This window comes from Arvicola amphibius, chromosome X (assembly GCF_903992535.2).
Source record: "Arvicola amphibius chromosome X, mArvAmp1.2, whole genome shotgun sequence".
Taxonomy (NCBI): Eukaryota; Metazoa; Chordata; class Mammalia; order Rodentia; family Cricetidae; genus Arvicola; species Arvicola amphibius.
In genome coordinates this window covers 42,496,607-42,524,594 of record NC_052065.1, presented here as the reverse complement: position 1 = coordinate 42,524,594, position 27,988 = coordinate 42,496,607, and the positions used below count along the sequence as shown (strand labels likewise).

The 27,988-nt window shown below is 33.6% G+C and overlaps 1 protein-coding gene across 1 annotated transcript in view; it reads right to left on the bottom strand.

The window, feature by feature from the left end:
- Positions 1 to 27,988, bottom strand: part of Dmd (dystrophin) — a 1,847,711-nt gene that overhangs the window by 1,275,265 nt on the left and 544,458 nt on the right. The window contains 6 exon segments of the mRNA XM_038316167.1: positions 2,238 to 2,408; positions 4,552 to 4,680; positions 4,988 to 5,167; positions 13,111 to 13,281; positions 24,255 to 24,410; positions 27,559 to 27,732. Coding sequence (XP_038172095.1) covers positions 2,238 to 2,408; positions 4,552 to 4,680; positions 4,988 to 5,167; positions 13,111 to 13,281; positions 24,255 to 24,410; positions 27,559 to 27,732 — 981 coding nt within the window.

The window sequence follows — 27,988 nt, the reverse complement described above, 5'->3', positions numbered from 1 at the left end:
ACTTAGACATAAATATTGCCTATCTCCAGACAGTTGGCAACGTTAACGTTGTTTCCTCCTAGAATTATCTCAATGCTGTTTGAAAATTTCCTTGAACAAGTTTAGCAGTTAGCATAATTTTATGATTCCAATTTGTTTGATTTTGTGTGTATATGGAGATATTTTTAAGCAAATTTTTATACCCTTGCATCTTCACAATTCCCAGCAAAATGCAAACTCAATATCATTTCTTGGCACAATAAATAGACAAATAATCAGACATATTTTATCTCTGTGGTTTTAGTTTTATCATGATAAACTTAATGTATTTCTCCAGAACAGTATTAATTTTTATATCGAGTATTTTTTTGTAATTAAGGGAAAACAAGAATACTCTATGAAATAAAAAATCATTGCTTTGTCAATATGTATGTCAAACTATTGATTTGAAATAACTTAAGCTTTACTTGGAAGGAAGAATGAAATATGAAATTTGGATGTCCTACTTGATCCATGTTTTGTAAATTACTTCTCACAAATTCAGGCAAAATATAGAAAAAAATTACATTGAAATCTTGGTTAAGAAGCTCACTTAGATATAGGTATTAAGTGTATTGTGGAGGATGAACTCTTTGTTTTTTCAATGTACTTTCTGGGAGCCACAATCTCATTACATAAGTTACCTAAAAGTACATCCATGCATTCTTTTGAATATCTTATAACTTAGGAGTTTATTAAAATTGTATATTTTTGATGCGGACAACAGAAAACTGAGTAACCCATTAACACAATAGGATTGAAATGGTTTTTTTGTTACTTTTGTTGACTATACCATGGATATAAACAGAAGTAATGAAAACTGCTATTTAAGTAGTCAAGTTCAATCTTTAAAGAGTTACAAACAAACGAAAATTTAAGAGACTGTTTGATATTTTTCAAATTGTGCACTGTATATTTTGGGTAAACGATTTTTGAGGATAATTGATGATACAAATTATTTATAATTTCTGATGCTACATTTTATATATTTTGAATAATACTTAAATATATATGCACATATATATTATCTGACATTGCAGTGCCTTAGATTTAGCAATTATAAAATATATATAGTTGATGACCATATTGATGAAAATATAGTTTTTAACACTTTCTCCAATCTTTCCACAAAACAACAAATAAATAGGCAAATCATCAGATATACTTCATCTCTGCAGGTTTAGATTTACTATGATGATAAAGTATAATTGTCCTTTCAGAACCCTAACACAAAATCAATATTGTATCTAGTCATTTTTGGTAACTAAGAGAAATAAGGAAAGCTTTGAATTGTTTAATCAATATATATTTCTTTTTGGTTAAGTTTATTCCATGTTTTAACTATATTTATAAATATGTGCTTCTTTCATACATATTTTATATTTGCATGTGTTCCATATTATATTGAAAAATGTATCAGATTACATTGGATACATTTTCAGATAAATCCTTGCATTTCAAATCTTCACCAAAACATTAAAATTCTATAATCCTGTATATACATATTTTAGCAAACTACTTAAAAGGTTTTCATATCCATTACATGTTATATAAATATGAAGATTATCATGCAAAAGTATCATACTCTCCAGTTCTTCATTAAATAGAATAAGGATAACTAGGCATACAATACTACAGAAATATTGAATTTAAGTTCCATATTCAGTTGTTTTCATGGCTTGAGCATTTCATCATAACCAAATGGATTTTGTCACAGTGCTTGCAATTAGCTTGAGAAAATTATATATACAAATGTGCATAACAAGTAAAGAGGTACAAATAACCTAGATCATGCAGAGGTACAAGGCCTCATGGTGGATATTTGATATGCATTACACATGAGCAATATTATATTTAGAAAAATATTTCAGTAGTGCTCAGTTTAGATAGATGTCTTTTGTGCTTTTTATTTTTTGGCCTGCTGCATGCTCTGTTCCTTTGTTGTAGGTGATCCCTGAAAGTACAAATGTAAACCATTGCAGGGTGCAGTTCTAGCATAGCTGTGGCAGGAAAAAGTGTGACAGAAAGAAAGATATAGAGAAAGGAAGAGAGATTTAACTCCATGATAGTCAGCGATAAATTTTCCTTAAGCATATTTTGGCCTTCTTACTCCTTTTGAAAACATTGTTGTGGGGATTTCTTGATCCCTTCAGTGTATTGCGCAACCTTCTCAAGAGATCATTTAGCACAAGTTTCCACCTTGGAGTAGATCTTCCTACCTTTCCAGTCTTAATTCTGTGAGAAATGGCTGCAAACCGACGGTTGAGCTCAGAGATTTGCGGCTCTACTACTTTCCTGCAGTGGTCACCTCGGTTTGCCATCAAGTTTGCTGCTTGGTCACGTGTGGAGTCCACTTTTGGACGGATGTCGTTCATTTCGGCCTTTAAACGCTATATTCCATGAGTAAGAAACAGGGCTTTAAGTTAGTAATCAAAACTGGAGCAGACACAGAAGAAGAGAGAGAGAGAGAGAGAGAGAGAGAGAGAGAGAGAGAGAGAGAGAGAGAGAGAGAGAGAGAGAGAGAGAGAGAGAGAGAGAGAGAGAGAGAGAGAGAGAGAGAAAGAGATGGAGGGAGGGCCAGGGGAAAAATGGAGAAGACATCACAAGGAAAAAAGTGTGCATATATGCAGAAGAACAGAGTGGGAAGAACACAACCAATTTCAATAAGAGTGAAATAGAATGAAATTGTGTGCGAGCTTAAAATTACTAGACAGTCTCTTTAATCTGTCTACTTCCTCAAAGGAAGGACAAGGAAAAATATCCTGGCTTCTAGTTATTGTCTGGGAACAAGTGTATTATTATGTATTTAGTCATCTTATTTCCTTTTATCCTTACTGGAATTAATAGTTATGGCACCAGTGAATTATGTGCTCCAGAGGGAAAATACTCAAAGCACAATTTTACCTTCTTCTCTGATGCATCTCAGATCTTCTTTATTTTCTTCAATATCAAGGAAAAGATTGATTCCCTAGTACATCAATATTCTGCATTGCTTATAAAAGGAGACGTGATGCACATAAACCAACAGCCAAAAGAACCATATGTCGAATATCCAGTTTAGATAATATTAAAATATTTGCATGAATTTTACATTTACATGAAACCCTTGATTATAATTAATTACCAATTAAAATTATGGAGTATAACATAAATCCATTCAAAGACATAATCCATATAGTGAGGTTAATGTTTATGAGATATCCTAGTATATCTTTAGTATTTTAATAGAAAAAGAAATTACATGACACAAACAAAAAAATAAGAGCTGATTATGGTGGTATTCAGCTAAGAACTCAACTCTCTTGAAAGACTGACAAGAAGTTTGCAAATGAAAAGATAATGTATGTTACATAATGCATTCAAGTGACTAGCTTATGTAATTTAAGTTGATCCTGTTTCAAAAACTAGTAACTGAACTAAAGGAAAGACAGAAATGATAATAATAGCTGAATTTTAAGCAATAATAATTATTGTGCATTGTTTACAATTTCAACCAAAAATATACTGAATTATTAATTTAAATGAGATCTGACTTTTTAATTTTATTGAGAAATAAATAAAATAATATCAAATAGAGATAAAGGATCAAGAAGATATAGTTCCAATTTATATATCTTGTTATAGAAATCATATTTTAAAGCACAGTTTAATTTGATCTTGTAACATGAAACATAGGATGCCTGAATAATAAATTTAAAAATGAGATAACCTATTTTAAAATGTTACTTTTCTTTATATGTGCATAATATTAAAAATTTGGTTTATATAAGCTGATGATAATGGGCAATATCATGTCCAATATTCCTTATCCAAAATGCTTTAAATTTTTTTATACTTTTTTCTAAAATACATGCATATGCACAATGTGGTATCTTAATGATTCGTCCAAGAACAAACAAAAATTAATTTATACTTCATAAATAAATATCTATTTATCTAAAAGTTAATTTTCTATAATATTTTAGAATAATTTTGTAAATGAAACAATGTTGAATGGCATAGTATATTCTACTGTGAAAGGATGGAAATATTTTTGAAAAGCTCAGAGTTTGGAACACTCAGAAGTTAGTGTTTTTTAGACCAGAGATACTGAATCTACTCTAAGATTGGAATTTGTTACTAGCAGATAAAAAATGAGTATTTATTGTGGGCTATATGAATGAACACAAGATTACTGACATTATAATAAAAATGAATTTAAATATGACAGAAAAGTTATCCTCATAATTCTTTGTGAGCTAAGATTGAGTATAGAGAGGTCAGATATGAACTTGGACAACTATCTAAATTTTAGAACTCTACAATGTCAGTAATTCCAATAAAAGAAGGAAAATAGAAAGGAATGGAGAGAGCAAAACAGGAACAAATGGTGGATGATCAAAAGAAGGAAGTGACACAGAAAGGAAAGAAATAGAGATGGCTAGATTTATAAAAAAAAAAATTAGTCTAGTCTTTGGTATTTTGTGTTTGAACATGTTTTTTTACAAACTTGTGCAGTTTGAAAATTACTTCTCATAATATTCTCTTTACTACCTTAAGAATGTCTTCCTTTTGTTGTGGTTTCTTCTTTTCATATTCATCCAAAAGCTCATCTGTGCGAATGATCCACTTTGTGATATGTTGTACATTCTGATCAAAGGTTTCCATGTGTTTCTGGTATTCCTGAGTTGTATAGAAATGAGCCATATTATTGGTTAGACAAAATTCTTAGAACATTTGTTCTAATTTGTAAAAAGAAAAGAAAATGCAGTATTTAAATTGCCTTAAAGTCACATATCAAAAACAGAAATTAGTATTAAGTATAGAAAATATTTTAGAATTGTGGTGTAGTATATCAGCATATATAAAGTGTAGTTGAATTTTAAAACACAGACATCGTTCATGAATTCTTATTTTCTTATTTTTATTTTGCTTTGTTTGTTTCCTTGTTGACAGAGAGGAGTGGAAAAGCTTCTGCCACTTTTCTTACCAACAAAAGGTTTAGCCATTCTTCTGCTCTAGAGGTGACAGCTATCCAGTTACTATTTAGAAGACTTAGTTTGTCTTCCACCAGGGCTTCCTTCTTGCCCAATACTGCTTTCAATGCCTCTCCTAGATCTGTGACACTCTTCAAGTGAGCCTTCTGCTTCTCAATCTCTTTCTGAGTAGCCTGTAGGAAAAATTAACATTAAGCCTCGAGGAAAGCACCATGTGTAGCATTAAGACTTCAACTTGTAAAAGGATTGTGAGTTTGGTTCCTATGCAAAGATTTGTAAAGTCATAAACCTACAACTATGTGTTTACGAACAATGAAATCCTTCCATTTTTTATTGTAGTTTCATTACTGGGTATATAGGATGTTTATTATTAAACAACTGTGATTGATTTACTAATCAAAATTATATATATTTAAAAATTAAATCTTTAGATTTTTAATTTAAATCTGTATGTATTTAATATTGTATGTCCATTAATTTAACATGCATTAGCTAATGACAGACAATTTAAGATTCATTTAAAAATAAATACTTCTTTTTAGAAAATTAAACAACTATGGTTCTAATATTTTACTACAGCAGTATAATCAGCCTTTTGGAGATGTAAAGATTTTTGATACATCATTAAACTTAATGAACCCTTCTCATAATGTGTTCTAACGTATAAAATAAAAATATACAAAACTGATACAAAGAGGAAAAGTCATTTTTAAAAGAAGCCAATGTTTTAATAACTAAAATCAGTGTTAAAATAAGACAAAATCACTGAGGAATAGCAATAATAAATCAAGGTAAGTTCACAAGTAGAATCAAATAAAATTAAGTATAAACAAGCATAGAAGTGTTCTATGCAAAGAAGCTATCTCTATCAGACAGCAGATTTTTCATTCCAAGGTGTTCTCAAAAAGTCATTTCTGACTATGTAATACATCACAATTTCTTATAGTGATCTTTTCTCCACACTATCAGATCCTAGTCAACTCCTGATCTTTGAGTTCTGTTTTTGTTCAGTCTCAGAGTCATCCAGACAAATGACTAATTGTGGTGCCTATTAAACTAATCAGATCAGACACTGGTCACCACACTCTCAGCCAGTATCAATTACAGAGTCCTGGCTCTTCCACACTTCCCACACCTACTCTTCCCCCTAAGCCTCCCCAGCCCCTAAGGTTGCTTTCCTTTTCCCAAACTTCTCTTTCCTATATAACGTCAGCCATTTTGGCTACATGGTCTCTTGTTTTTTGGTCCTCACTTGGTTCTCTGTACCCCGTTGGTCTTCTTTTGCTCCTCCTCTCTCTTCTTCTCTTGCTGTCTCCCCCCCTTTTCCTTTCATAATGCAGTCTATTCTGTTGGCCATTTTGAGCTTGAACTTTTCCAAATTCCTCTAGATGTGGTCTCCCTCCTATTTAAAATAAAATCCTCCTCAACCAGACCTAGAAGCTGTCATGTCCTTATTTCCAATCATTTTTATTTTTGGATATGTGTTTTGGACATCAAATCAACAGAAAGAATAAACATGCTAAAAACAACTATTGAAAAAATAATTATCAATGAATATTCATTTTTACATATGGATTTTTATGTTTGTGTTTCTGTTCTCATTTTAACATTAAAATATCGGTACTACAGTAACTTGTGCCAAAGAATTTATCTGCTTGACAGAAATGATTACTTATAATGTAGGTACTGTTTGTTATACATGAGTGAGACTAGCATTTCAAAAAATCAATTTGTAACATATCAATCATGAGTGTTTATTGTATTCCTCTTAGAATCCAGACATTATTGTAGAATTGCCACAGATAATACTATTAAATGCCTTTTGGAATATGAAAATACCAGGTTTGGGAAGACATAGTTCATTTAGAAATGAATAGACATGGACTGGATTTCAACTCTTTAAGAAAAACTTCTGTAAATGAGTGGACAAAATATCCTTATAAGTATAGAAGGTGACCATTGTTCTAGGTATGAAAGATAAAAATGATATAGAGGAAAATATCATTCCTGCTTTTATAATAAATTATACTTAGGGTTTTGTTTGTTTGATTTTCCTTCAAGCTGCAATATATAAGCTCTTTACATTTATATTAAGGTGTTATATTTTGACCTAGATGACAATTGTATATAGTTTTGGAAACATAAGAAAATCAAAATTGGAACTGCTTAGGTGACAGCAAGGAGTTTTATGATGCAGCAGAAGTGATTAGCATGAGTAGAATTCTACTGAAACAATAATTTCTGCAAATGTTAACATTTTATGAGTAGGGAAGTGCAGAAACATTAAGAACTAAGTTTTATAATTTCTAGTAAACAAATGTACTATTACCTGGCTACTAAATAGTTAAAGACCGCTATGCTTTCATTATCATGTTAGATTAGGTAAAACAGATTAATTTCTCCTTATAAAAAATTTACATTGTAGTCATAGACAATGTGAGAAATGTATTCAGATCAATTCCTCATAGGTAGTAGTGGAGGAAGGTGATTTTAGAAATGATGAGGTGCGTAAACTATAGTGAATACACTAACTCATGAATTCACATTTTGATGGGGAAACCTAGTCTGTTGGTTTCTGTTGATGTTCTTATTTTTAACTTTCTACTTATAAAAGGTATGACAATAATTGTCTTATTTTACATAACCAAACATGTAGTCACTATTCTCCAGGAACACAAGACAGGGCTCATTTGGGCTTGAAAACATCCTACTATCTCAAGTATATATTCTTCCAATTTTTCAATGCCTCTGAAAATTTCCCATGCTAATTATTCTAAGGATAGCTTCTATATATAATGGCACAGTACACTCATTCGATCCTTTTAAAATAATTTCTTAATGGAAGTCTGCTTATAGTTTATTTCTCTAGCTAACCACACATTTATCTGAATATCTACTTTACAGACATTTATTACATTATCATTCCCTTTAATAGGATACCACCGTAATTTTATTTTAGCTATTATTTATGTCTTATGCAATAAAATGTACATGAGAGACTAAATAAAACAATATGCTTATTAAAGACATCTTAAAATGTTTGGCCATACAAGTATATTTGTAACCACCCTAGCATTTTTATTCATGAGGAACTGGACAGTTGAAACAAAATTAAAAGATGGAAATTTATCATGTGGAGATTTTTAAATTTTAAATGACAGTCTATATTTACCTTTAAATTGATAGTAGATGTATGCTGTTTCTCAAGAGTGCATAATACAGTCTAATATGCTTTATACATAATGGAATTTTATATTAATTACTTGTTTGAGACCTTAAAAATTATCATGGCTTAAAGTTGTAGGGCATATTTTATTCTTAGACTATGCAACAGAATAATATAAGTTTAAGAATAATATAAAGCATTAAAAATTGGATTTTATAGCAATGGATATTGAGTTTTTTATTAATAATGCATCATGTAGTAAAGATTTTCATGAAAGCAGAATGTGCAGAACAGAAATTATAACCATAACTATAATGACAGTGAATAGTGACTTCAATGGCATTTAACAGATGTTCTATTTTCTAAGTAACAGCTGTTTGATGCATTCATTGTACCAAGTTAATGATCTGCTAGTGATATTTCACTTCACAGATAAATTACTATGCTCTCTTTTAAAGCAGATATGTAATTTTTCATGAGAATGATAGTGTAACAGACTTTAGAAATAAGAAATAGTCCTCATACTTTAGCAGTTAAGAGGGTGGTGAGACGAGGCAATTATTCCCACAAACTAGGAAGAGAAATTAGATTTCCTTAAACAGTATCAGATTAAAAAAAACACAGAACATAATTAACAGATATGGATATATATCCCATCAGACTGTTGAAATGAATGTTTCTTATATTAACGTTATTTTCCAGTGGTACACAACTGTGCAGAATACTATGGTGCTAACTACCTTTGGGCAGACCAATTACACACAAGACTCCAAGTCCACTCATTTGTTTATTTTGCAGCTTTCCCAGGTAGTTTCTATGTGTTGCTAAGAAACCTCTGTCAGACAGAAAGACATTTTGAGATGAGGTTTTATGGGGTAGTAGTAATCATATTTTATCATTGAAATGGCAAGAGAAAAGGTAATTTAGGAAACTAATAACTGTCCTTTATGTTGAGCTTTGTAAATACTTAGCCGTTCAATAAAAGTGAAAAGTAAAATATGTTATTTCATAGGTGGCTATTTAAATATTCTCAGGTCCAGAGGAAACTCCATTTCTCCAAATTCTTGTGGTGGTTAGACAAAAGCCAATATTCCTTAGGAACTTGCTAAGCAGGTTCTATACAAAAAGTAGCCATTTCCTTTACCACTGGCAGAGGAGACAAATAGCTATCAATGGTGGCTATTAGCATACCAAACAGCGTGCTGGCCCAGGCTCCCTCAGTACCACAAGTACCTGTTACACGTCAGAGTCCCTGCTGGCATCCTGGCTCTTCTTCCCTCCCCTCACCATCTACCATGAATTTAGCTCAGGAGCTTCCATCCCCCAGCTACTCCTCCTTGATAAACCTGCTATTCTTGTTCCGCTTCCTTTTTTCTCTTCCTCTTTTTTTTTGCCTCTGTTTTGTCCAATCTTAGTCTTATTTTGCTGTACCCACTTTGTTTTTCTCTTGGTCTCTCTCTCCCCCTCTTTCTAGCTCTCAGGACCAGTCTCCTGGCCGTGTTCTATCTTGTGCTTTATCTCTCTCCTCTGGACTCGTCTAGATGGTTTTGGCTGTTTTCTACCTCCTAGCTACAGTGCCGTCAGTATCAATTTATACTGATCAGTTATTTTACAATTTTTAATATGCTGAATAGAATTCAATGTTTCTCTTACTGATTCTGTTAGACAACTCATTCTATAAAACAATGCAATGTTTGTTACAAAGAAACCGATGGATACAAAATACGACAGGACAAGAACATTTTAGGGAATCATGTCTAACTCAGGTTTTAGATGGTGCTGTGAGTTTAGAGAGCTTATTTAAATAATTCGGAATTTTCAATAATGACACTAAATTAAGATAAATAAAATCTGTTAGTGCTTAAATCAGAAAATTATACAAATAAACATTGTTAGAGCTGCTATTAAAATGATGATTGTTAAGTAAATATCTATGTATTCACATAAATATTTACTTTTATGTATCTCAGTTAAGATGCTAGGCAAATTTGTTCATAATGAGATACTTAGAATTGATTTTCTTGTATAAAACTAATCACATTTATTTTTAAAGCATTAAAAATACTATTTGAAGATTGAGCAAAGTGTTGTTTACTTGTAATTCCAGTATTTCCGAGGCAAAGGCAGGAGGATCATGTGTTTAAAGTTACATCATATAGAAGGCCATGTTGACTACAGAAGTGTCAATAAAAAAGTAAATAAAAGGCAAGACATAACTGCTTGCAAGGGGTTGAGGTTTTTTTTTTTTTTTAAATTATAGATAAAAGTAAAACAAGCAGTGGTAGAGACATCTGGGAGAGCTCACAGTGAACATGCCTGGCAAACTGGACCAGGCCATGTGAGGAGTGGCGGGAGGAGAGAGGAGAGAGTCAGAATACAAAGAGGTCAGGAGGCCAATAAATCAAAAGGGTCAAAAAGTCAAAAGGGTCACAGGGACAATATAGTCAAAAAGTGTTGAATAGGAACAGAGGAGCTGGTAGGAGATGAAGACTCAGTCTGTGGTCATAAATCCAGAATACTCAAACCTCCTATAATTTAAAGAACTTACCAAAAGCCATTGTGATGTGAATTTTAATGCTTTTGTTTTGGTTTGATTTCTGTTTGTGAAGTTAATGGAAAATATACCTCTTTAGAAAATTGCAAAAAAAAAAAAAATCCTTATGAGGATTCCAAAGTAAAGCATATTTGACGTAAGGTTAAATTGTCTCCTAACTTGCTTATAAAAGGCAACTAGCTGAGTTTCCAAATCTTTCCATGTCTAGATCTTTTTCTTTATGCATCATTACAGAAATCATCTACATTCCAGGGTTTTTCCCTTGTCAGATTCTATTTTATATTCCTCATAACTCACATGATAAAATTCCAAATGCCATACCTCAGAATTGACTGCATAGCAATAGAACATTTACAGAGGTAACTATTCCAATAATATCAAAGTGATAATGAATTTATGTGACCAGTGTCATCTTAAGAAGATTAATTTGGCATCCAGATATGCTCACAGATGTGACTTATGTGAAGACAAAAAAGTTAGTTTGGACAGAATCAACTAACCTGCCACTTTTCTGAACAGAAACAGAGGATGAGAAGGAGGGGGTGAGGGAAAAGGTGGGATGAGAGGAAGGAGGGGAAACTGATCAGTATATAAAATAAAATAAATACATTAAAAAAAAAGAGCTACACCCTGATTATATGTTTGGTTTGGGTTGGGTTGTTTTATGGAGACTTATACTCGAAGATGCTAATCACTGATTTTTTTTTATAGGTTTACAGGTTATGTGAAATTTTTTTTCTCATTCTTTAGTTACTGCAGTAACAGGTCAGGAAGATATTGCATTAGCCAAGGTAATTATCTCTGACAATGCTTTATCTATGTATCCATGTTAGTGCAAGGTCATTTAACCATGGTACGGCATTGCCCATCTAAAGTCCATATTGTGTTACCAACTCTGGTAACTAGATAAGGCTACATTAGCGCTGACAAATGAAATAAGAGCAGGAATCAGACATGGAGCTCTTACCATCCATCACTGAGAGAGAACTACTGTTCTCCACGTCATTATCTTCCTTGTGGATGAAATTTACAACTCAGCAGTAGTGAACAAGTGTTATGAAAAGAGCAGAAACAACCAAAGATTTGAAAATGATAACCAAAGGACTCTGAATGAGTTCTTATGCCAAAGACACTTCCTTTACCCTGAATTGGTAAACTTATTTTAGATAATATCTCATCTTTATTTTTCTCTGAAATATTGTACTTTGGCCAAAAGTTTAGAATAGCCTAGATTGTAACAAAGCATATAATTGGTGATTTAATCTAAACAAACCTATATGAAGCCATTATATGATAGAGTGGTAAGGGATAAATGAAGCTAGTTCAATTTTAGTTTATATTATCTATTTTTCCTTATCATAATAATCTCACATAATATATGATTTTGAAACAACAGCTGTAACTTGAAAGAATTATTCTAAGAGAAAAGAAATGTAATCCATGACTACTTGTATGAAAATTTTATCATTACAAATCCTATAAATTGTCATAAAGAGAAATGGTTTAAAGTGTGGCATCATAGCATCATAAGTTTTTGCATAATGCACTTTTTTCAGATTTGAAGTGTAATGTTTACCCCTACTAAACTAAATATAAGTGCAAATATCTTCAATAGCTAATTAACTGAAATACTAATTTAAAGGAATGAGAGTGAGCATGTTTTTTAAATGGTCCAATGCCTTGGCAAATTCTAAGATGAAAATTTGCTATTAATACCAGATACATCAGCTACTTCCCTTGTATTAAGACAATTTCAAATACTCTAGTTATGAATCACCTAGGAAAGTATTAAGCTATGAGTGTTTGACCTTAAATTCTAGGCGGCAATAAATGTCTTTCTGACTGTCAAGAGAAATGACAAGAATTTCCCAACTAGAACGAAAGTAGGCCAAATGCCCTTTGGTGACAGGAATGATAGAACCTTCACTGTTCCCTTTAGATTCTTTATGGTTATGACCTTGGCAATATGCTGAACTGTCCACAATCACTGCATCTGGCTGCATCTAGTTGGATGTTCCAGCTAGACACCCTAGTTTGAAATACACTAGTAAAACATGGAACTTAATCACTGTGAATGATATATTTAGACCATTAAATACACATAATTCATTTAGAATACTTATAGAGGTTTGAACTCTGTTTTTAGTAATGTACATATTTTCAAGGATTTGCTTGTAACTCACTTATTCAGTGTATGCTTTAGAGTGATTGTTTATAAAGTTTACCGTTTCGTTGAAATACCCAGTTAGGTCCTGATTAATTTTAGAGAAAAGTATAACTGAATTGAGGTAATATTGATAATTCTATTACTGTTAGACATTACTCTTCAGTTATAAAATAATTTATTGTAAGTTATCATATATGTTAAAAATTACTTTCAGTAATAAACAATTTACCTTTCCCCAGGCAACTTCAGCATCCAAATTACTTGGCATTCCTTCAACTGCTGATCTCTTTGTCAGTTCCATATCTGTTGCTGCCAGCCATTCTGTCAAGACATTCATTTCCTTTCTCATCTTGCGGGACAATTTCAAGCATTTCTCCAACTGTTGCTTTCTTTCTGTTACCTAAATATAATAATAACATTGCAAATTTGGCCTACTTTGTAAGTCAAGTTCTTTTGCAGTCATTTTATTGTAATTTTTATATTTCCAATACTGTAAAATAACTATTTTCTTACATGCTGTTTCAATCTTATTTTAGAAAAGTCATATAGTTAAGAAATTAATAGTAAGTGAAAGGTCTTCACCAACTAACATGCTTGGCCAAAACAGAGCATCTTGTATCTTCTGCAATGATAGCACAACAACAGAAAACGAAGTAATTTGTTTCTAAGTAAAATAAAAACAGTATATTTGGCCAAAGTTTAGAATAAATAGTATAATACAAGTCAAACTGAAGACATGACCTATTTGTCATAGGAAACCTATAGTCATTTGACAGAGACATGAACAAACAGGATTACAGGTTTCATAATGCAAATGAATCTTTCTCATGTTTAAGGGGCTATCAAAAAAAGAATATTTATTTACAGAGGTAAAAAAAATTGTGCAATATATAGAATGACCAATTTCATATCCATTACATTTTCAAATTACTTTTGCATAAAATACCAACCACTACTTTTTCCATAAGGAGATTTTCTATCAAAAAGGGCAAAATAATTTTAAAACCAAAAATTTCACTCATAAAATTTCAAAAGTGATTTTGTATAAATACACATTTACTCCAAGGGTTTAAAACCTAAATCTTTCCAGTGGTGAGAATGTGGTGTTGAAATCTCCTGCTATTAGTGTGTAGTATTTGATGTGTGCTTTAAGCTTCAGTAATGCTTTCTTTTTATAAATGAATGTGGGTGTCCTTGTAATGGGGCACAAATGTTTGGAATTGAGACTTTATCTCTATGGAATTTTTTCTGTGCTGAATATTAAATGTCATTCTCCTTTTCTTTTGATTAATATTAGTTTAAATGTCTATTTTGTTAGATATCGGGATAGCTACACCAGCTTGTTTCTGAAGTCCATTTGTCCCAACTTTTTCCTCTGAGGTAATGAGGTAATGTCTGTCCTTGAGGATGAGGTGTGTTTCTTTCGTTTCTTTCTTTCTTTTTTTTTTTTTTTTTTTTTTTTTGGTTTTTCGAGACAGGGTTTCCCTGTAGTTTCTAGAGCCTGTCCTGGAGCTAGCTCTTGTAGACCAGGCTGGCCTCAAACTCAGAGATCCACCTGCCTCTGCCTCCCGAGTGCTGGGATTAAAGGTGTGCGCCACCACCGCCCAGCTGAGGTGTTTTTCTTATATGAAGGAGAAGGATGGGTCCTGTTTTTGTACCCATTCTGTTAGCTCGTGTCTTTTTATAGGCAAATTGACTTCATTGATATCAAGAGATATTAATGACCCATGATTGTTAATTCTTGCTTTTTTTGGGCTTTTCTTTTTTCTTTTTTTTTTTTTTTGTTTTTTTGTTTTAGTGGTGGTGGTGATAACATGTATGTGTTTCCCTTCCTTGGGATTTGTTGGTGTGAAGTTATCTATTGCCTGTGGTTTTGTTGGTGCAGCTAACTTCCTTGGGTTGGAGTTTTCCTTCTAGTACTTTCTATAGGGCTGGGATTGTGGATATATATTGCTTAATTCTGGTTTTGTCATGCAATGTTTTGCTTTCACCATCTATGGTGTTTGAAAGCTTTGATATATATATGTGTGTGTGTGTGTGTGTGTGTGTGTGTGTGTGTGCATGTGTGTGTGTGTGTTTGTTTTCAGAAATGGCTTAAAACCTGTATATACAACTACATGTTAAATTTTATTTATACTACTATTTTGTTGGTAAAGAAAATCACAGAAAGATTTATTTATTTTTGTTTATTGCTTTTATTTTATTTTTGAGACAGAGTTCTCTACGTAGCCCTGCTGCATTAAAGGCATGTACTACCACTCCCAGTTTAAGATTTTGTTTGTTAATATATTTTCTGAAAAATAGATTAACTTAAATTTGGTTCCAACTGTAATAAAATTGTATAAGGAAATAAAAACAACAATATAAATGCATATTTATGCTTCAGACTCTGGAGTTGTGTGTGTGTGCATAAGTATGTGTAATAACTACTAGCAATGAAATTACTAGTAATTACTAGTTGACCATGATATATAAATGCTTATACAAATATTCAAAAAATTGATTTTCTCCTTCATTTTATACACATACACACACACATATACACTTCCGTATATATTTTGGATGCACATTCAAAATTTAAATATATATTCTCAAGTATATACGTGCTCGTGTGTGTTGTGGGTAATTATAAGAGTATTTCTATGTGTGTGTGTGTGTGTATGTACATATTCATTCATTTATGTGTGTAAAGATCAGAAGACAACTTTAAGTGTTAAGGAATATTGTCTACCTCCTTTGGAACAGTGTCCCTTATTTGCCTGTGGATCACTAATCAAACTAATAGCATTGACATTTAGCCCAGAAATATTTCTATCTTTGTTTCCCTAACATGGGACTATAAGTATGGACAACCACATTCAGTATGTTTATGTGGGTTCTGTAAATTCAAGTCAAGTCTTCATGGTTGTGAGACACGTGCTTCAATGACTGAGCCATCTCACCAGCGAGTAGACTCACTGCTTTCTTCTCTTTTTCCCTTATATTATTTACTGGGTGGTGTTGGCAGTGGTAGTGGGGTGAATGTCTGTGTTTATGCGTGTGTGTGTGTGTGTATGTGTGTGTGTGTGTGTGTGTGTGCATGCATATGTGTGTGTGCATTCCTCTGCCATAGAGCATAGGTTGAATTCAGAGCACAAGTTGTAAGATTTGAGTCTCTCCTACATTGTGAAGTTCCAGGGGTTGAATTAAAGTCATCAGGCTTGGTAGCAAGTTTCTTTACCAGCTGAGCCATCTCAGTGGCCTAGATTGAATATTTTAATATATTTTCATTACTAATGTTTCCCCAGGAGAAATATAAACCTTTAGCCTGCAAGGACTTTATTTCTATGCAGGAGTCAAAAAATAAAAACTTTATATCATGTTTCTGTGCATAGTTATTTAATTTCTACTATTTGTAGAAAAGGATTCTAGATTCAATATTTCAAAAAGATCCAATTTTATAGTTAATGCATTATTGATTTTTATTTATTTCATTTTGTTTATATCATACCAAGTAGGATTTTATAAAACAGGAGATACTGCCACCTTAAGGAAATCTTTTTACATTGTCCTTGTCTGTGAGAAAGGCATATTAATATTTAAAAAGAATTACAAGCACCACTAACACTAAAATACCTCAGTAGTTATTGTTTTGATGTACACTTTTTGATGTACCCCACTTTTTAATTGGATTAATTGGTTTGTTGATGTCTAGTTTCTTGAGTTTTTCATATATTTTTGTATATTAGCCCACTGTTTAATATGGTGTTTGTACAAATCTTTTTCCATTCTATAGGTTGATGTTTTTCTATTGACAATATCCTTTACTTTACAAGTTCTTCCCAGTTTCATGAGGTCCCATTTATTGATTTTGTTGATCTTGGTGCCTCTACTACTGGTGTTCTGTGCAGGAAGTTGTCTCCTGTGCCAACACATTCAAGTCTATTCCCAAATTTCTCTTCTGTTAGGTTCAGTGTATCTGCTGAAGTCTTCGATCTACTTGGACTTGAATGTTCATGGCAATAGATATGGATCTATTCGCACTTTTCTACATGCTGTTATCCAGTTTGATAAGCATCATTTGTTGAAGATGCTTTCTTTTTTTACATTGTTTATTTTTGGATTCTTTGTTCATAGGTGTGTAAATTTACATCTGGGTATTCAGTTCAATTCCATTGATCAATCTGCTTATTTTTATTTCAGTACCATGGTTTTTACTACTATTGTTGTGTATAACAACTTTAAATCAAAAATGGTGATACCTCCAGAAGTTATTTTATTAACAGGATTGTTTTACTTATCCTGAATTTTATTGTTTTTGCCTATGAAGGTGAGTATTATCGTTTCAAAATCTGTAAAGAATTGTGTAGGAATTTTGATGGGATTGTACTGAATTTGTAGATTGCATTTAATAGGACAGCCATTTTTCCTATGTTGACCCTACTGTTCCATGACCATGGAAAATCTTTCCATTTTCTAATAGCCGCTTCAATTTTTTTTCCACAAAGAATTGTAGTTTTTAAGCATACAGAACTTTCAGTTGCTTGGTTGGAATCACACCGATATATTTTATATTATTTGAGGCTATTGTGAATGATGTTGTTTCCTTGATTTCTTTCTCTGTCTGTTTGCCATTTATATATAGAATGGCTACTGAGTTTTGCATTATCCTTATATGCAGGTACTTCTTTGAAGGTATGTTCAGCTGTAGAAGTTTTTATAATCTGCCGGCCTGGTCGGTCAACTGGGTACCTTGTCCCTTTAAGAGAAAAGCTCTGCCCACCCCCAATCTAGTCCCCTCCTGCTGAGGCAAGCTGAACTCATACCTTCTCTCCATCCTCTCTCTCTTTGTCTCCCCTTCTTCTAGAGAGGCAGCTTCTGCCTCTTTCCCTTCTCCCCACTTTCTTTCCTTCCCTTCATCTCCCTTTCCATACACTTCCATAACTCACTAGATAAACTCTCTGTGTGTGGCATATTTGTCTCTCACACTCTGCAGTCTCCCACTGACCAAGGGGACACACTGAGGCCTCTCTGGACCTGTTGAGGCCTCAGGTAGCCCACTGTTGCCTCTCATGGGACTGCTCCCTCTTGTGGGACTGGTCCCCCCACCACCATGTGTTTATAAATAATAACATTGGTGTATGACTCAGCCAGGCTCTCTCCACATTCCTTCCTGCCCACAGGCAGACTGGCCAAAAACTCGTGGGGACCCTGGACTGGGACCACTTTCCAACATCCTGTGCCTGCTCCATCACTGCAAATGGTAAGTTTCTGTTCTCCATGTCAGTTTACACTCACATTCACCTCTGGTTGCTCCCCATGGCTAAAAACTGAGATTTGGCACCACCGCTGTTTGGACTACTCAATACTGTCCTGTTAATCCTGTCAACACTGTCCGGATTTTCTTTTCTACTTTTTATTCTTTCTCTCTTGGATGTGGTCCTATCTGCCCCCGTTTAGGTTGCTAGGAGTATTCCTATCTTGCCCCCAATTTTCTGTACTGATGGTCTTGAAATGGGGCTGGCCTAATTCTCAACCCACGTGCTAATCCAGAAACGTTCGATTACTTGACTTTGGGGTTTTGCCTTTCTCACATTTTTAGCCATGGGAGACAAACCCTTAAAAACTACCCATCCAACCTCCCCCTGGTATGTCTTTTGCAGACCCTAAACCCTCTGCCTTATTTACAGATTTCTAACCCGGTCTGCATACCCCTTGGATAACAACCTCAAGTGGGAGCTCTCTAATTTCTACCAGCAAACAGGACTGCCGGTGCCCTACCACCAGCATCTCACCCCTGTCTGTTTTTACTTTCCCTGGGTAGCCCCATCCCTACCTGCCTGTAAACACTCTTTTTCTTGCTAGTATTCCTTCACTTACTCCTATTCCTATTATTCTATCTCTCCCACCACTTTTGCTGGTCGCACAAAATCTGGCAAGATTAGTCGGATCTGAGAGGCAACTGTTTCCAGTTCCAGCCCTCGCTCCCTGTCGTGGCTGGTGGTGCCGTGGCTGGTGGTGCAGTGGCTCACAGTGCTGAGTAATTTTCTTCTCTACTTCATGTATGAAAGAATGTGTGAATAGTGTGGCCACACAGATATAACTGTTTTAAATGTATGCTTTTCATGGCAACTATGTTACTCTTGTTGTTTATATCTGTTTAAAATTCCCTAAAACGTGGTTTCTCTATACAATACGTGACCGCCAACATTTTGACTAACATCAGGCTACCTCACCACAATTTTGACTAAGGGCAGGTCATGTGACCAAGTTTTGCCATCTTTACTGAGTTATACCTTGCCTAGTCTCATGGTTTACTTACATTTTTGTCTCTAAATTCCTCTTACTGACTCTGTTACATGTGTGTTTTGCGCAGTGGTATGCTTTTGGTAGGGCCCAATAAAAACACACACTTTGCCTAACTCCCGTTGTGTGTGTGTGTGTGTGTGTGTGTGTGTGTACAAGTGACTTGAGTTAAATATGTATAAACATAAGTTGGCTTTAACTCTGTGTATATGTGTATAAAACTTGAGTTTAACTGGGTATAAATGTACGTATATTTACTGTTAAATGTTATAATTGTCTGTTCATTGTATCTCATTCCAGACTGGGAGACCACTGGGTCTTATGTTTAGGATTGGTGTGTGCTGTTGGGTCTATTATGGGAATGCTGTACATGTAGTCCAACCCTGCTTTAGGGTATGTTGAGTTGTTGTCCACTATTGTCAGTTCTACTGTGATGTTTCTATTGCAAACAGTTTTTTCTTTTTTGTTTTTCACAAGTATAAATATCACCTGTTGAGAGCCAGTACAGTCAAGCCTGAACCCAGCTCGCCATGTTGTAGTTATACCTTATCTATACCCAATAAACAGCCCTCAACTGCTCAGAGATCTGGGGAATATGACATTTAAATGTTTAATTATTAAAAGACTTATAACAGAGAGACAGGTAGACTCCTAGCAGCAGCACTCTATTTCCTCCAAAGAAGACAGAAGGCAGATGGGCAGAAAACATTCATCTGCAATTCATGTCATCAAGTGAAAGTGATTCCACTGGGAAAAAAACTGCCTTTCAGGTAAACTGAGGGTCTCCAGACAGTGGACACTATCAATGGAATCGACAGCCCAGTTGCTCAGGTCAAGGAAGGCTTGTCTTCCTACATATTTTCTAACTTGCAGTATCTTCTGGAGTCTGTCAGGCCCTGCTTCTAACAACAAAAGGTAAATACGACTCTCAAGGACCAAGGAGGTCCCTGAGGAGAGGCTCCAGGTAGACAACAGAGTAAGTTCTCTGTTGTTTTCTTTAATCAATAACTCAAATAAAATTTTATTCTTCTCAAAGATCTCTGACACAATTTGACAGCTAAGAGATTTTATCAGTTTAAAAGGTCAAACTCACCAAACAAATTTTAGTACAACTTCTTAATATGTTCTAAATAAAGGGTATTTTAAGATATACAAATGCAAGTTATTAAGGTGTGTGCATGCAAGTTATAAAGGTGTGAGAACAAATACATCATCAAATTTCTCTCTCGTGCAGCCATTCAGTCTTAAAAATTCTTTTCATTGTCAAAACCATCAGTCACAGTCATTCTGCCATAAATATGCTACTGTTCATACAATGTATATGTTTAAAACTTATGTTTTCATAAACTTAAAAAATTCTTGTGAGTTCCAGGGAGCTAAATTGAAAAATCCATCTTAAACAGGTCAGATACACCCCTCTCAATTCCCTGGTCCTAATTTTTTTCTTTCTAAACTTAACTTTGTTGACTATTCTACCAACACCTTGCAAGGTCCAAGAGACACCGGATAGTTCCATACCACAAATTCTGAACAGGTGTAAAGTGACCAGCTACCCCAGAATGTGACCAGCACCCAGCTTTCTCAGCTCTCACCCTCTCCCCTGGATAACCCCACAAATAAGCAGGAAGCAGTCTTGAGAATCCACCATCCCAATTCCATCAACCTACTATGCCTAACTTCTAGCTTTTTTATTATAAGAAAGAAATGGGACTGTTACAATCTGCCGGCCTGATCTGTCACCTGGATACCCCGTCCCTTTAAGAGACAAGTTCCATCCACTCCCAATCTCGCCCCTCCTACTGAGGCAAGCTGAACTCATGCCTTTTCTCCACCCCCTCCTCTGTCTCTTCTTCTGGTGAGGCACCTCTGCCTTCTCCCGTTCCCCTTTTCTTCCCCTTTTCTCCCTCCATTACCCACTAAATAAACTGTATACACAAACTCTCTCTATATGGTTTTTCTTCTTACCCTCTATTGGTCTCACACCCACTAAGTGGACCCGCTAAGGCCTCTGGTGATCCTCTGCTGCCCCTCATGGGACTGGCCTTGGTATACCCTGGGTTTATAAATAATAGAAGTTCTGTGCTAGATCTTCGTGGTCACTTACATATACTAACATACCATCTGACTTCTTCCTTTCCAAATTATATTACTTGATCTCCTTCAGTTGTCCAAGTGTTTCCACCAGAACTTCAAGTACAAAATTAAATAGATATGGACAGAGTGGACAACCTTGTCTTCTTCTTGATTTTAGAATCGCATTAATTTTCTCTCCTTTTAATTTGATGTTAGCTATAGACTTGCTATAGTGGCTTTATTCATAATAGACATAATTTGGAAATAACCTAATCGTCCCTCAACCAAAAAAATGAACAAAGAAAATGTGGTACATTTATACAATGTATTACACAGCTATTGAAAACAGAAACATTATGAAATTTGCAGGTAGATGGATGGAACTAGGAAAAAAAACATCTGAATTGCAGTAATTCAGATCTAGAAAGACAAACATGTTATGTACTCACTTGTAAGTGGAGGCTAGCTATAAAGTAAAGGCTAATGCTACAAACCACAAACCCAGAGCATCTAACTAACGAGGAGGGCTTAAGGTGGGGCACATGGATCTCCCTTGAAAGGAGAATAGATTTTGTGAGGGGATTAGGGGCAACTAGGGATCAGAACAAAAGGGATTAGGTGGGGGTTTGGTGAGCATACTGGGAGAGGCAACTGGGATTGGTGAGCTTCTGTTGGACTCTTTGGAAACCTGGTGTGTAGAAACTCCCTGGAATCTTTGAGAGTGATCCTAGCATTGCAGGATCCAGAGCCTGAACTGGCCATCTTCTGTAATCAGGCAAGTCTTCCTGCAGTGGGACTGCAATATCAACCCAGTCACAAACCCTTCAACCTAGAATCTACCCAGCCTTCAATAATAGCATAATAGCAATACAGAACTTCTGGGAGTGTCCAGCCAGTGGATGCTCCAAATTGAGACCCATGCCACAAGAGAGAGTACACCTGACATTGACTAGACACCTAGCAAACAAGCTGGACAACCCAGGAATCTAAGATGGAACAAGACACAATGGGAATATAATGCTATACTCATTGATCAGTTTCTAGCCCTGTTGTCATCAGAGAGACAACATCCAGCAACTGATAGGAGCAGATGCAGAACCCCACAGTTCAACACTAGGCAAAGCCAGGGGAACCCCACAGAAGAGGTGAGGGAATAACTGCAGGAGCCACAAGGGTTGAAGATGCCAGGAGAACAAGGCCCACAAAAGTAACTAAGCAGGCCTCCCAGCAGATCACAGAGACTGGAGCAACAATCATGTACCCTGAATTGGTCAACTCTCTGAGCTTGGAAGGACAGGTCCCAGAAGATTGAAGAAAAACATTTCTTATATTGGTGTTTCCCCAGTACATCATCTTGTGATGGTACTATAAACTATTTAGTACAAATGGCAATATAAATTAAAGTACAAGCATGTAAATTCTGAGAATTAAATTAGAATGATTTTCTATTTGTATATTAAAAAATGATTTCATCAAATACAGCATTTTGTCTTTGCTTCCTTAAAAAGCTACTTATGTTGAAGATGTTTTGAAAGTCAGTGAAGAGAAAATTATTTTCTTAGGCAAGAAATACATGAATTATAACAGTTTTATATGATGGTATTAATATACAATCCCTCGATCATTATTATTCTAAGTTAATATTTACTTCAAATACAAATTTATTTCTTCTATTCATATCATTTTTCTATTTAATAGTATTCTGACATGCTATTAAAAATTATTTTTTGTATTCCTATAATTTTGTATTAATGATATTACTAAATGTACAATTATTAAGCATAAACTATCAAACTGTAATACTAGCAATTGAATGATAGAGACAGAGGATCAGAAGTTCAAAGCCAGCCTCAGCTACATTGTGAATTCATGAACAGCATGTGCTCCATAAGACCCTGTCTAAAAATTAGATAAAAAGCACACATCACAAAATTTCAGTATAGGAATGCTAGTAAATATTAAGCCGTTGTGAATTCAGCATTCAGACTTGAAAATTGAAACTCTTTGATATTGATCTTGTCAAAAAAGTATTTAACATGATTGTTCCCCATGAAGCAACATCATCAAAAAAGAGAAAAGAAAAATTATATTTATGATATTAAAAATGGATTGGGAAGGAATAGGAGTGGAGGAAATAAGGAACAGGTATTATTCCAAATATATGCATACATGCATAAACATTTCAAAGAACGTTTGTAAAATAATTCAAACAAATTTATAAATTTCTGTGTTGATGTTAAACTGTGCTTTCACTCCACCAAATTAATTCTAAATGTGTTACTCCTATTATGACTGAATATAAAATATATACGAATCTTCCAGCCAAAGCAAATAGATTTCTTCCACTGAACAGAAAGGCTTCAGAATAAGCAAACCCTTTTATAACTATCTGATTTAACAATAAATACCTTCTTAACCTTTCTATTCTTTTCAATTTATATGGACAGAGATTATTAATATATTTTTTAAGTTTATTCATTTACTTATTTTACACACCAACTGCAGTTTCCACTCCCTCCTCTCTTCTAGTTCTGTGATCCAATCCCTTCTACTACCCCTTCCATCCACTCCTCCTTCAGAAGGGGTAAGGCCTCCCAAGAGAGTCAACAAAGCATAGCATATCAAGTTGAGGCAGGACCAAGCTCCTGGGCCTTATCAAGAATCCCACCATAGGAAATAGATTCCAAAGAGCCAGCTAATACATCTGAAACAGGTCCTGGTCCCACTGTTAGGGGTCCCAAACACAGCTGACCTAAGCTTGTGGGAACTTACAGACTCTGGACCAACAGCTAAGGAGCCTGCATGAGACTGACCTAGGCCTTCTGCATCCGGTGACAATTGTGTAGCTTGGTCTGTGACTAATTGTATCTTGATATCGATTTTCTTTGGAAACACTCAAATGACAGAGATATGCACAATAAGGGTTTCTGGTATTGTATATTTTTTCCTTGCCTGTTGTTTAACAATATACAGTAAATATTATAAAATATGAATTTGGTCTAAGTAGGCACTCACCTTTGCACCCAGTTCATTATAATGCAATTTCAAAGCTGTTACTCTTTCATCAAGCTCTTTCGGATTTTCTGTCTGCTTTTTCTGCACAATTTGACGTCCTGTTTTAATTACCATTTCCACTTCAGACTTCACTTCACTCAGGCTTTTATACAAGTTCTGTGTTAAAACAAAAAAAAAAAAACCAAACATAAATACTATACAAAAAGAATGGTACATTATATTATTAAAACAAATAAATAGAATATACTTCATTTTAATTGCCCTTTTGCATTTATAATTTAAATGAAGTGCATATTGTGGCTGCTGCTATATAATTTTGCATCTTCTGTTTGGTTAACTTTGATATTTGAGATTATATAAATATATGTGTATAATTTGCAGTTAGTCTTATAAATTAAATGGACCATTTATATTTATTTGTTCAATTTAATTCATAGATAGTATTTCCAAATATTACAGGATTTCTATTTTAACTGCCACTTTTATTCAGTTCTAGTCATAAGTTTACATGAATGAATTTACTTACTTATCAGGTATATTGAGTGCCTACAATCCACTAGAAAGTATTTGCGTTTTTGCAATATCAATAAAGGAAATGTAAAAAAATCTACACTGTTGTTCTCATGGTGCTCTCATTTAAGTAGGATAAAACATCTGAATATCTAGATCACTCTATCCATGTATAAAGTATCATAAGAAAAAAATGAATTAATTTTAAATATTTTAATTGAAAATACAAGTATATTATATTGATACTGACAGTAGAAATATATTATTTCTTCATGTAGATCAGAACTTCAGCCACATACACATTACTTTACACAGGTAGTTTAGCATTACAATACCTTATGAAGCAAGTATTATAATTCTCAAAGGCAGCTGAAATTATCAATATATTGACAATGCCACTTTGGTGCTATAATTTTTTTACTAATTTTATGAGTAATATATGAATTTGTATGTGATTATGAATACATATCTACAGGTACATATGTTTGTGTGCATATATGTCTATGTATATAATGACTAGTATACTTCTGCATTAAATTGATCCATGTTTAATCAAAATAATAATTTTTGGTTGTGAGTCTAGCCTTTAACAGCTGAGCAATCTCTTCAGCCCCATGGGAGCCCTTAGTCTTTGGGAAGAGTGGATGGGGGATAGACTGGAGGAGGCAGAGGTGGGTGGGGGAAGAACTATTTATGGAATGTAAAAGAAAATTTTTAAAAAATTAAAGAATAATATTTTTTATTTTTACTATAAAAAAATCTCACTAGAAGATGGGTTGTCCTTGGGATTAAAACAATTCTTTCTTGTTTTCTCTTTTTAGGTGTAAGTCAATGTGCAAGAACAAACATTAAAGGCTTAACAATTTACCAGATTAACTATGGCCACGTGCATAATCTGCTTTGCTATTAATCCATTGTTCATGACTAATATTAATATTTCTTTATCAATAATTATGAATCCATTTGAAGCTTCTCAATTTTCACTTAATTTATATCTCATAATGTATAGGAAAAAAACTGTACTTTTTTCAAACAGAAATCATTCATTTTTATGCTAGGACATAGTTATAGTAATGTAGAATGTATAATAATTATACACTGATACTTCTTAGTGATTCCCTACCTGAACTTGTACAAAGGGATTTTTTGTTTTATCATTGTGAAGAGGGTTGGTTTAATGATGAGCTCGCTCTTTTTAATCAGCAAAGAAACTATATAGAACCAAGGGATGAAATTGGCTCCATTCTTTGTCTCTCATGTTAAGAATATCTTTATTTTAGAAAAAAAAAAGTCTTATCAAATAATTACATGCTTTTAAAATTAGCACCTGGGAAGTGGAGGCAGGAGGATTCACGTATTCAAGGCCCACTTATCTACAAAGTGAGACCTCATAAAACAATATTAACCACCACCACAACAAAATAACAACAAAACTAGTTTTTAGAACAAGGTTATGGCTATAGTATATATCATTAGAAATTATATTTTAAAAAGAGAGATTATAAAATCTGTGGAAAAATAATTGCTTTACAGAAAACATCTTAACATCACATTTAGCATTTAAACCAGAACTAGATACAGACAAAGCTAATATTGTGCTATTTTCTTTATACAAATGTAGTTATGGTCATCTGAGCTCATTAAATGGCAGGCAGATAAATTGTATAAGGCTAGATCCTGCTAGAAGAGAATGAAAGTCTTTTCCATTGCAAATGTAAGTCAAATGGACAGTATATTTGGGACATTTTTATTTTTATTACTGTTTGAAAAATTTAAGGTAGACTCTTTGTATACATGCCTATTTGTATATGTCTGTCTATTAACAGCAAATCAATGCATGACATTATAATCAAATACTATTCTGGTTGCTGAAACTACTTAATACAATTATTCCATTAGAATGAATTCAAATGATTGATGATATTATCAAGTAAAATAATTTCATTTTAATCACAAAGTCACACATTTATTTGAAACTACTTGATAAACAGGAAGACATTACACATTGATACAGATACAACTAATGCATTTATAATGATATCTTATTTTTACTTATAGTATCAAGTAGATAATAAAACCAAAACCTAAATCTCAGAATACTAGATGAACATTTTATGTTATCAAAAGGGTTATGTGACTAATAGATTTTAAAGACTGATGGCATATGATAGTACGAGATATAACAAAGGGTATATAGATTTATGCTATAGGTCGTATCTTTCCTTCATTTTTTATTGTTTTGTGATTTGGTGACATTTAACTGTCTATTCAGCACTGCTATTAGGTGAAAATATGTTAGAATTTGGAATCCTAGAATGAAATCTGCTGTGTCCTTCACAGTTGTTGGTCTTTAAATCCTCTCAGGCAATCTGTAATTTTGAGACTAAAGATGGCTACTGTATATAATTAACCTTACCCAAAAGCATTATTTCTAGAGAGGTTATAACTATTGCAATTAGTGCTACAGTTCCTCTTTCTAGATTAATATATTTCCCTTCTTTATTTCAGTTTAATAATATGTCTGAAGAAAAATTATATAAATAGTACCCTTTTTTATTCTGTGCTGATACTAACAAAATTATTGATTCAAAAACACACTCCTAAAATTATATCACATGACTATTATTTCTATAAGAACTCCTATATCTTAATATATTACCAGTTTTTTAAATATTAAAACTAGTTACTAAAATTATTACACTTGTAAGAAATACATTGTCACAAAAGATTATCAAATTCTTCTAATATAGCAAAGTGAAAATTCATCTGGATAGTTGCCGGTAAGAATACATACCACACAGTGACTTAGTTGTGATTGGACTACTTCCTGTTCAATACTCTTTGTCTCCAGTGCAGGCAAGTGCATCTTGACTTCATCTAAAATCATCTTACTTTCCTCTAGACGCTGTTCAAAATTGGCTGGTTTTTGAAATAATCGAAATTTCATGGAGACATCCTGTAATTTTTTCTGTAACAGCAATGTAAGGAAATAATCATTTACCCACCAGTTATATTTTGTTAATTTACCTTTTTCTGAAGTTTTACCTCAATAAAAACTTTCAATAAATAAATGGAAATTTGTCATTTTCTAACACAAAGAACATGAGGTTGGAGAATTTACTACTCTTCATAAATGTAATACTAAATTATTATGTTAACTTTTTAAAAACAGTATGTATTTTTTAAATATTATATTGCTAGACAATCTAGTATAGTTTTCAATT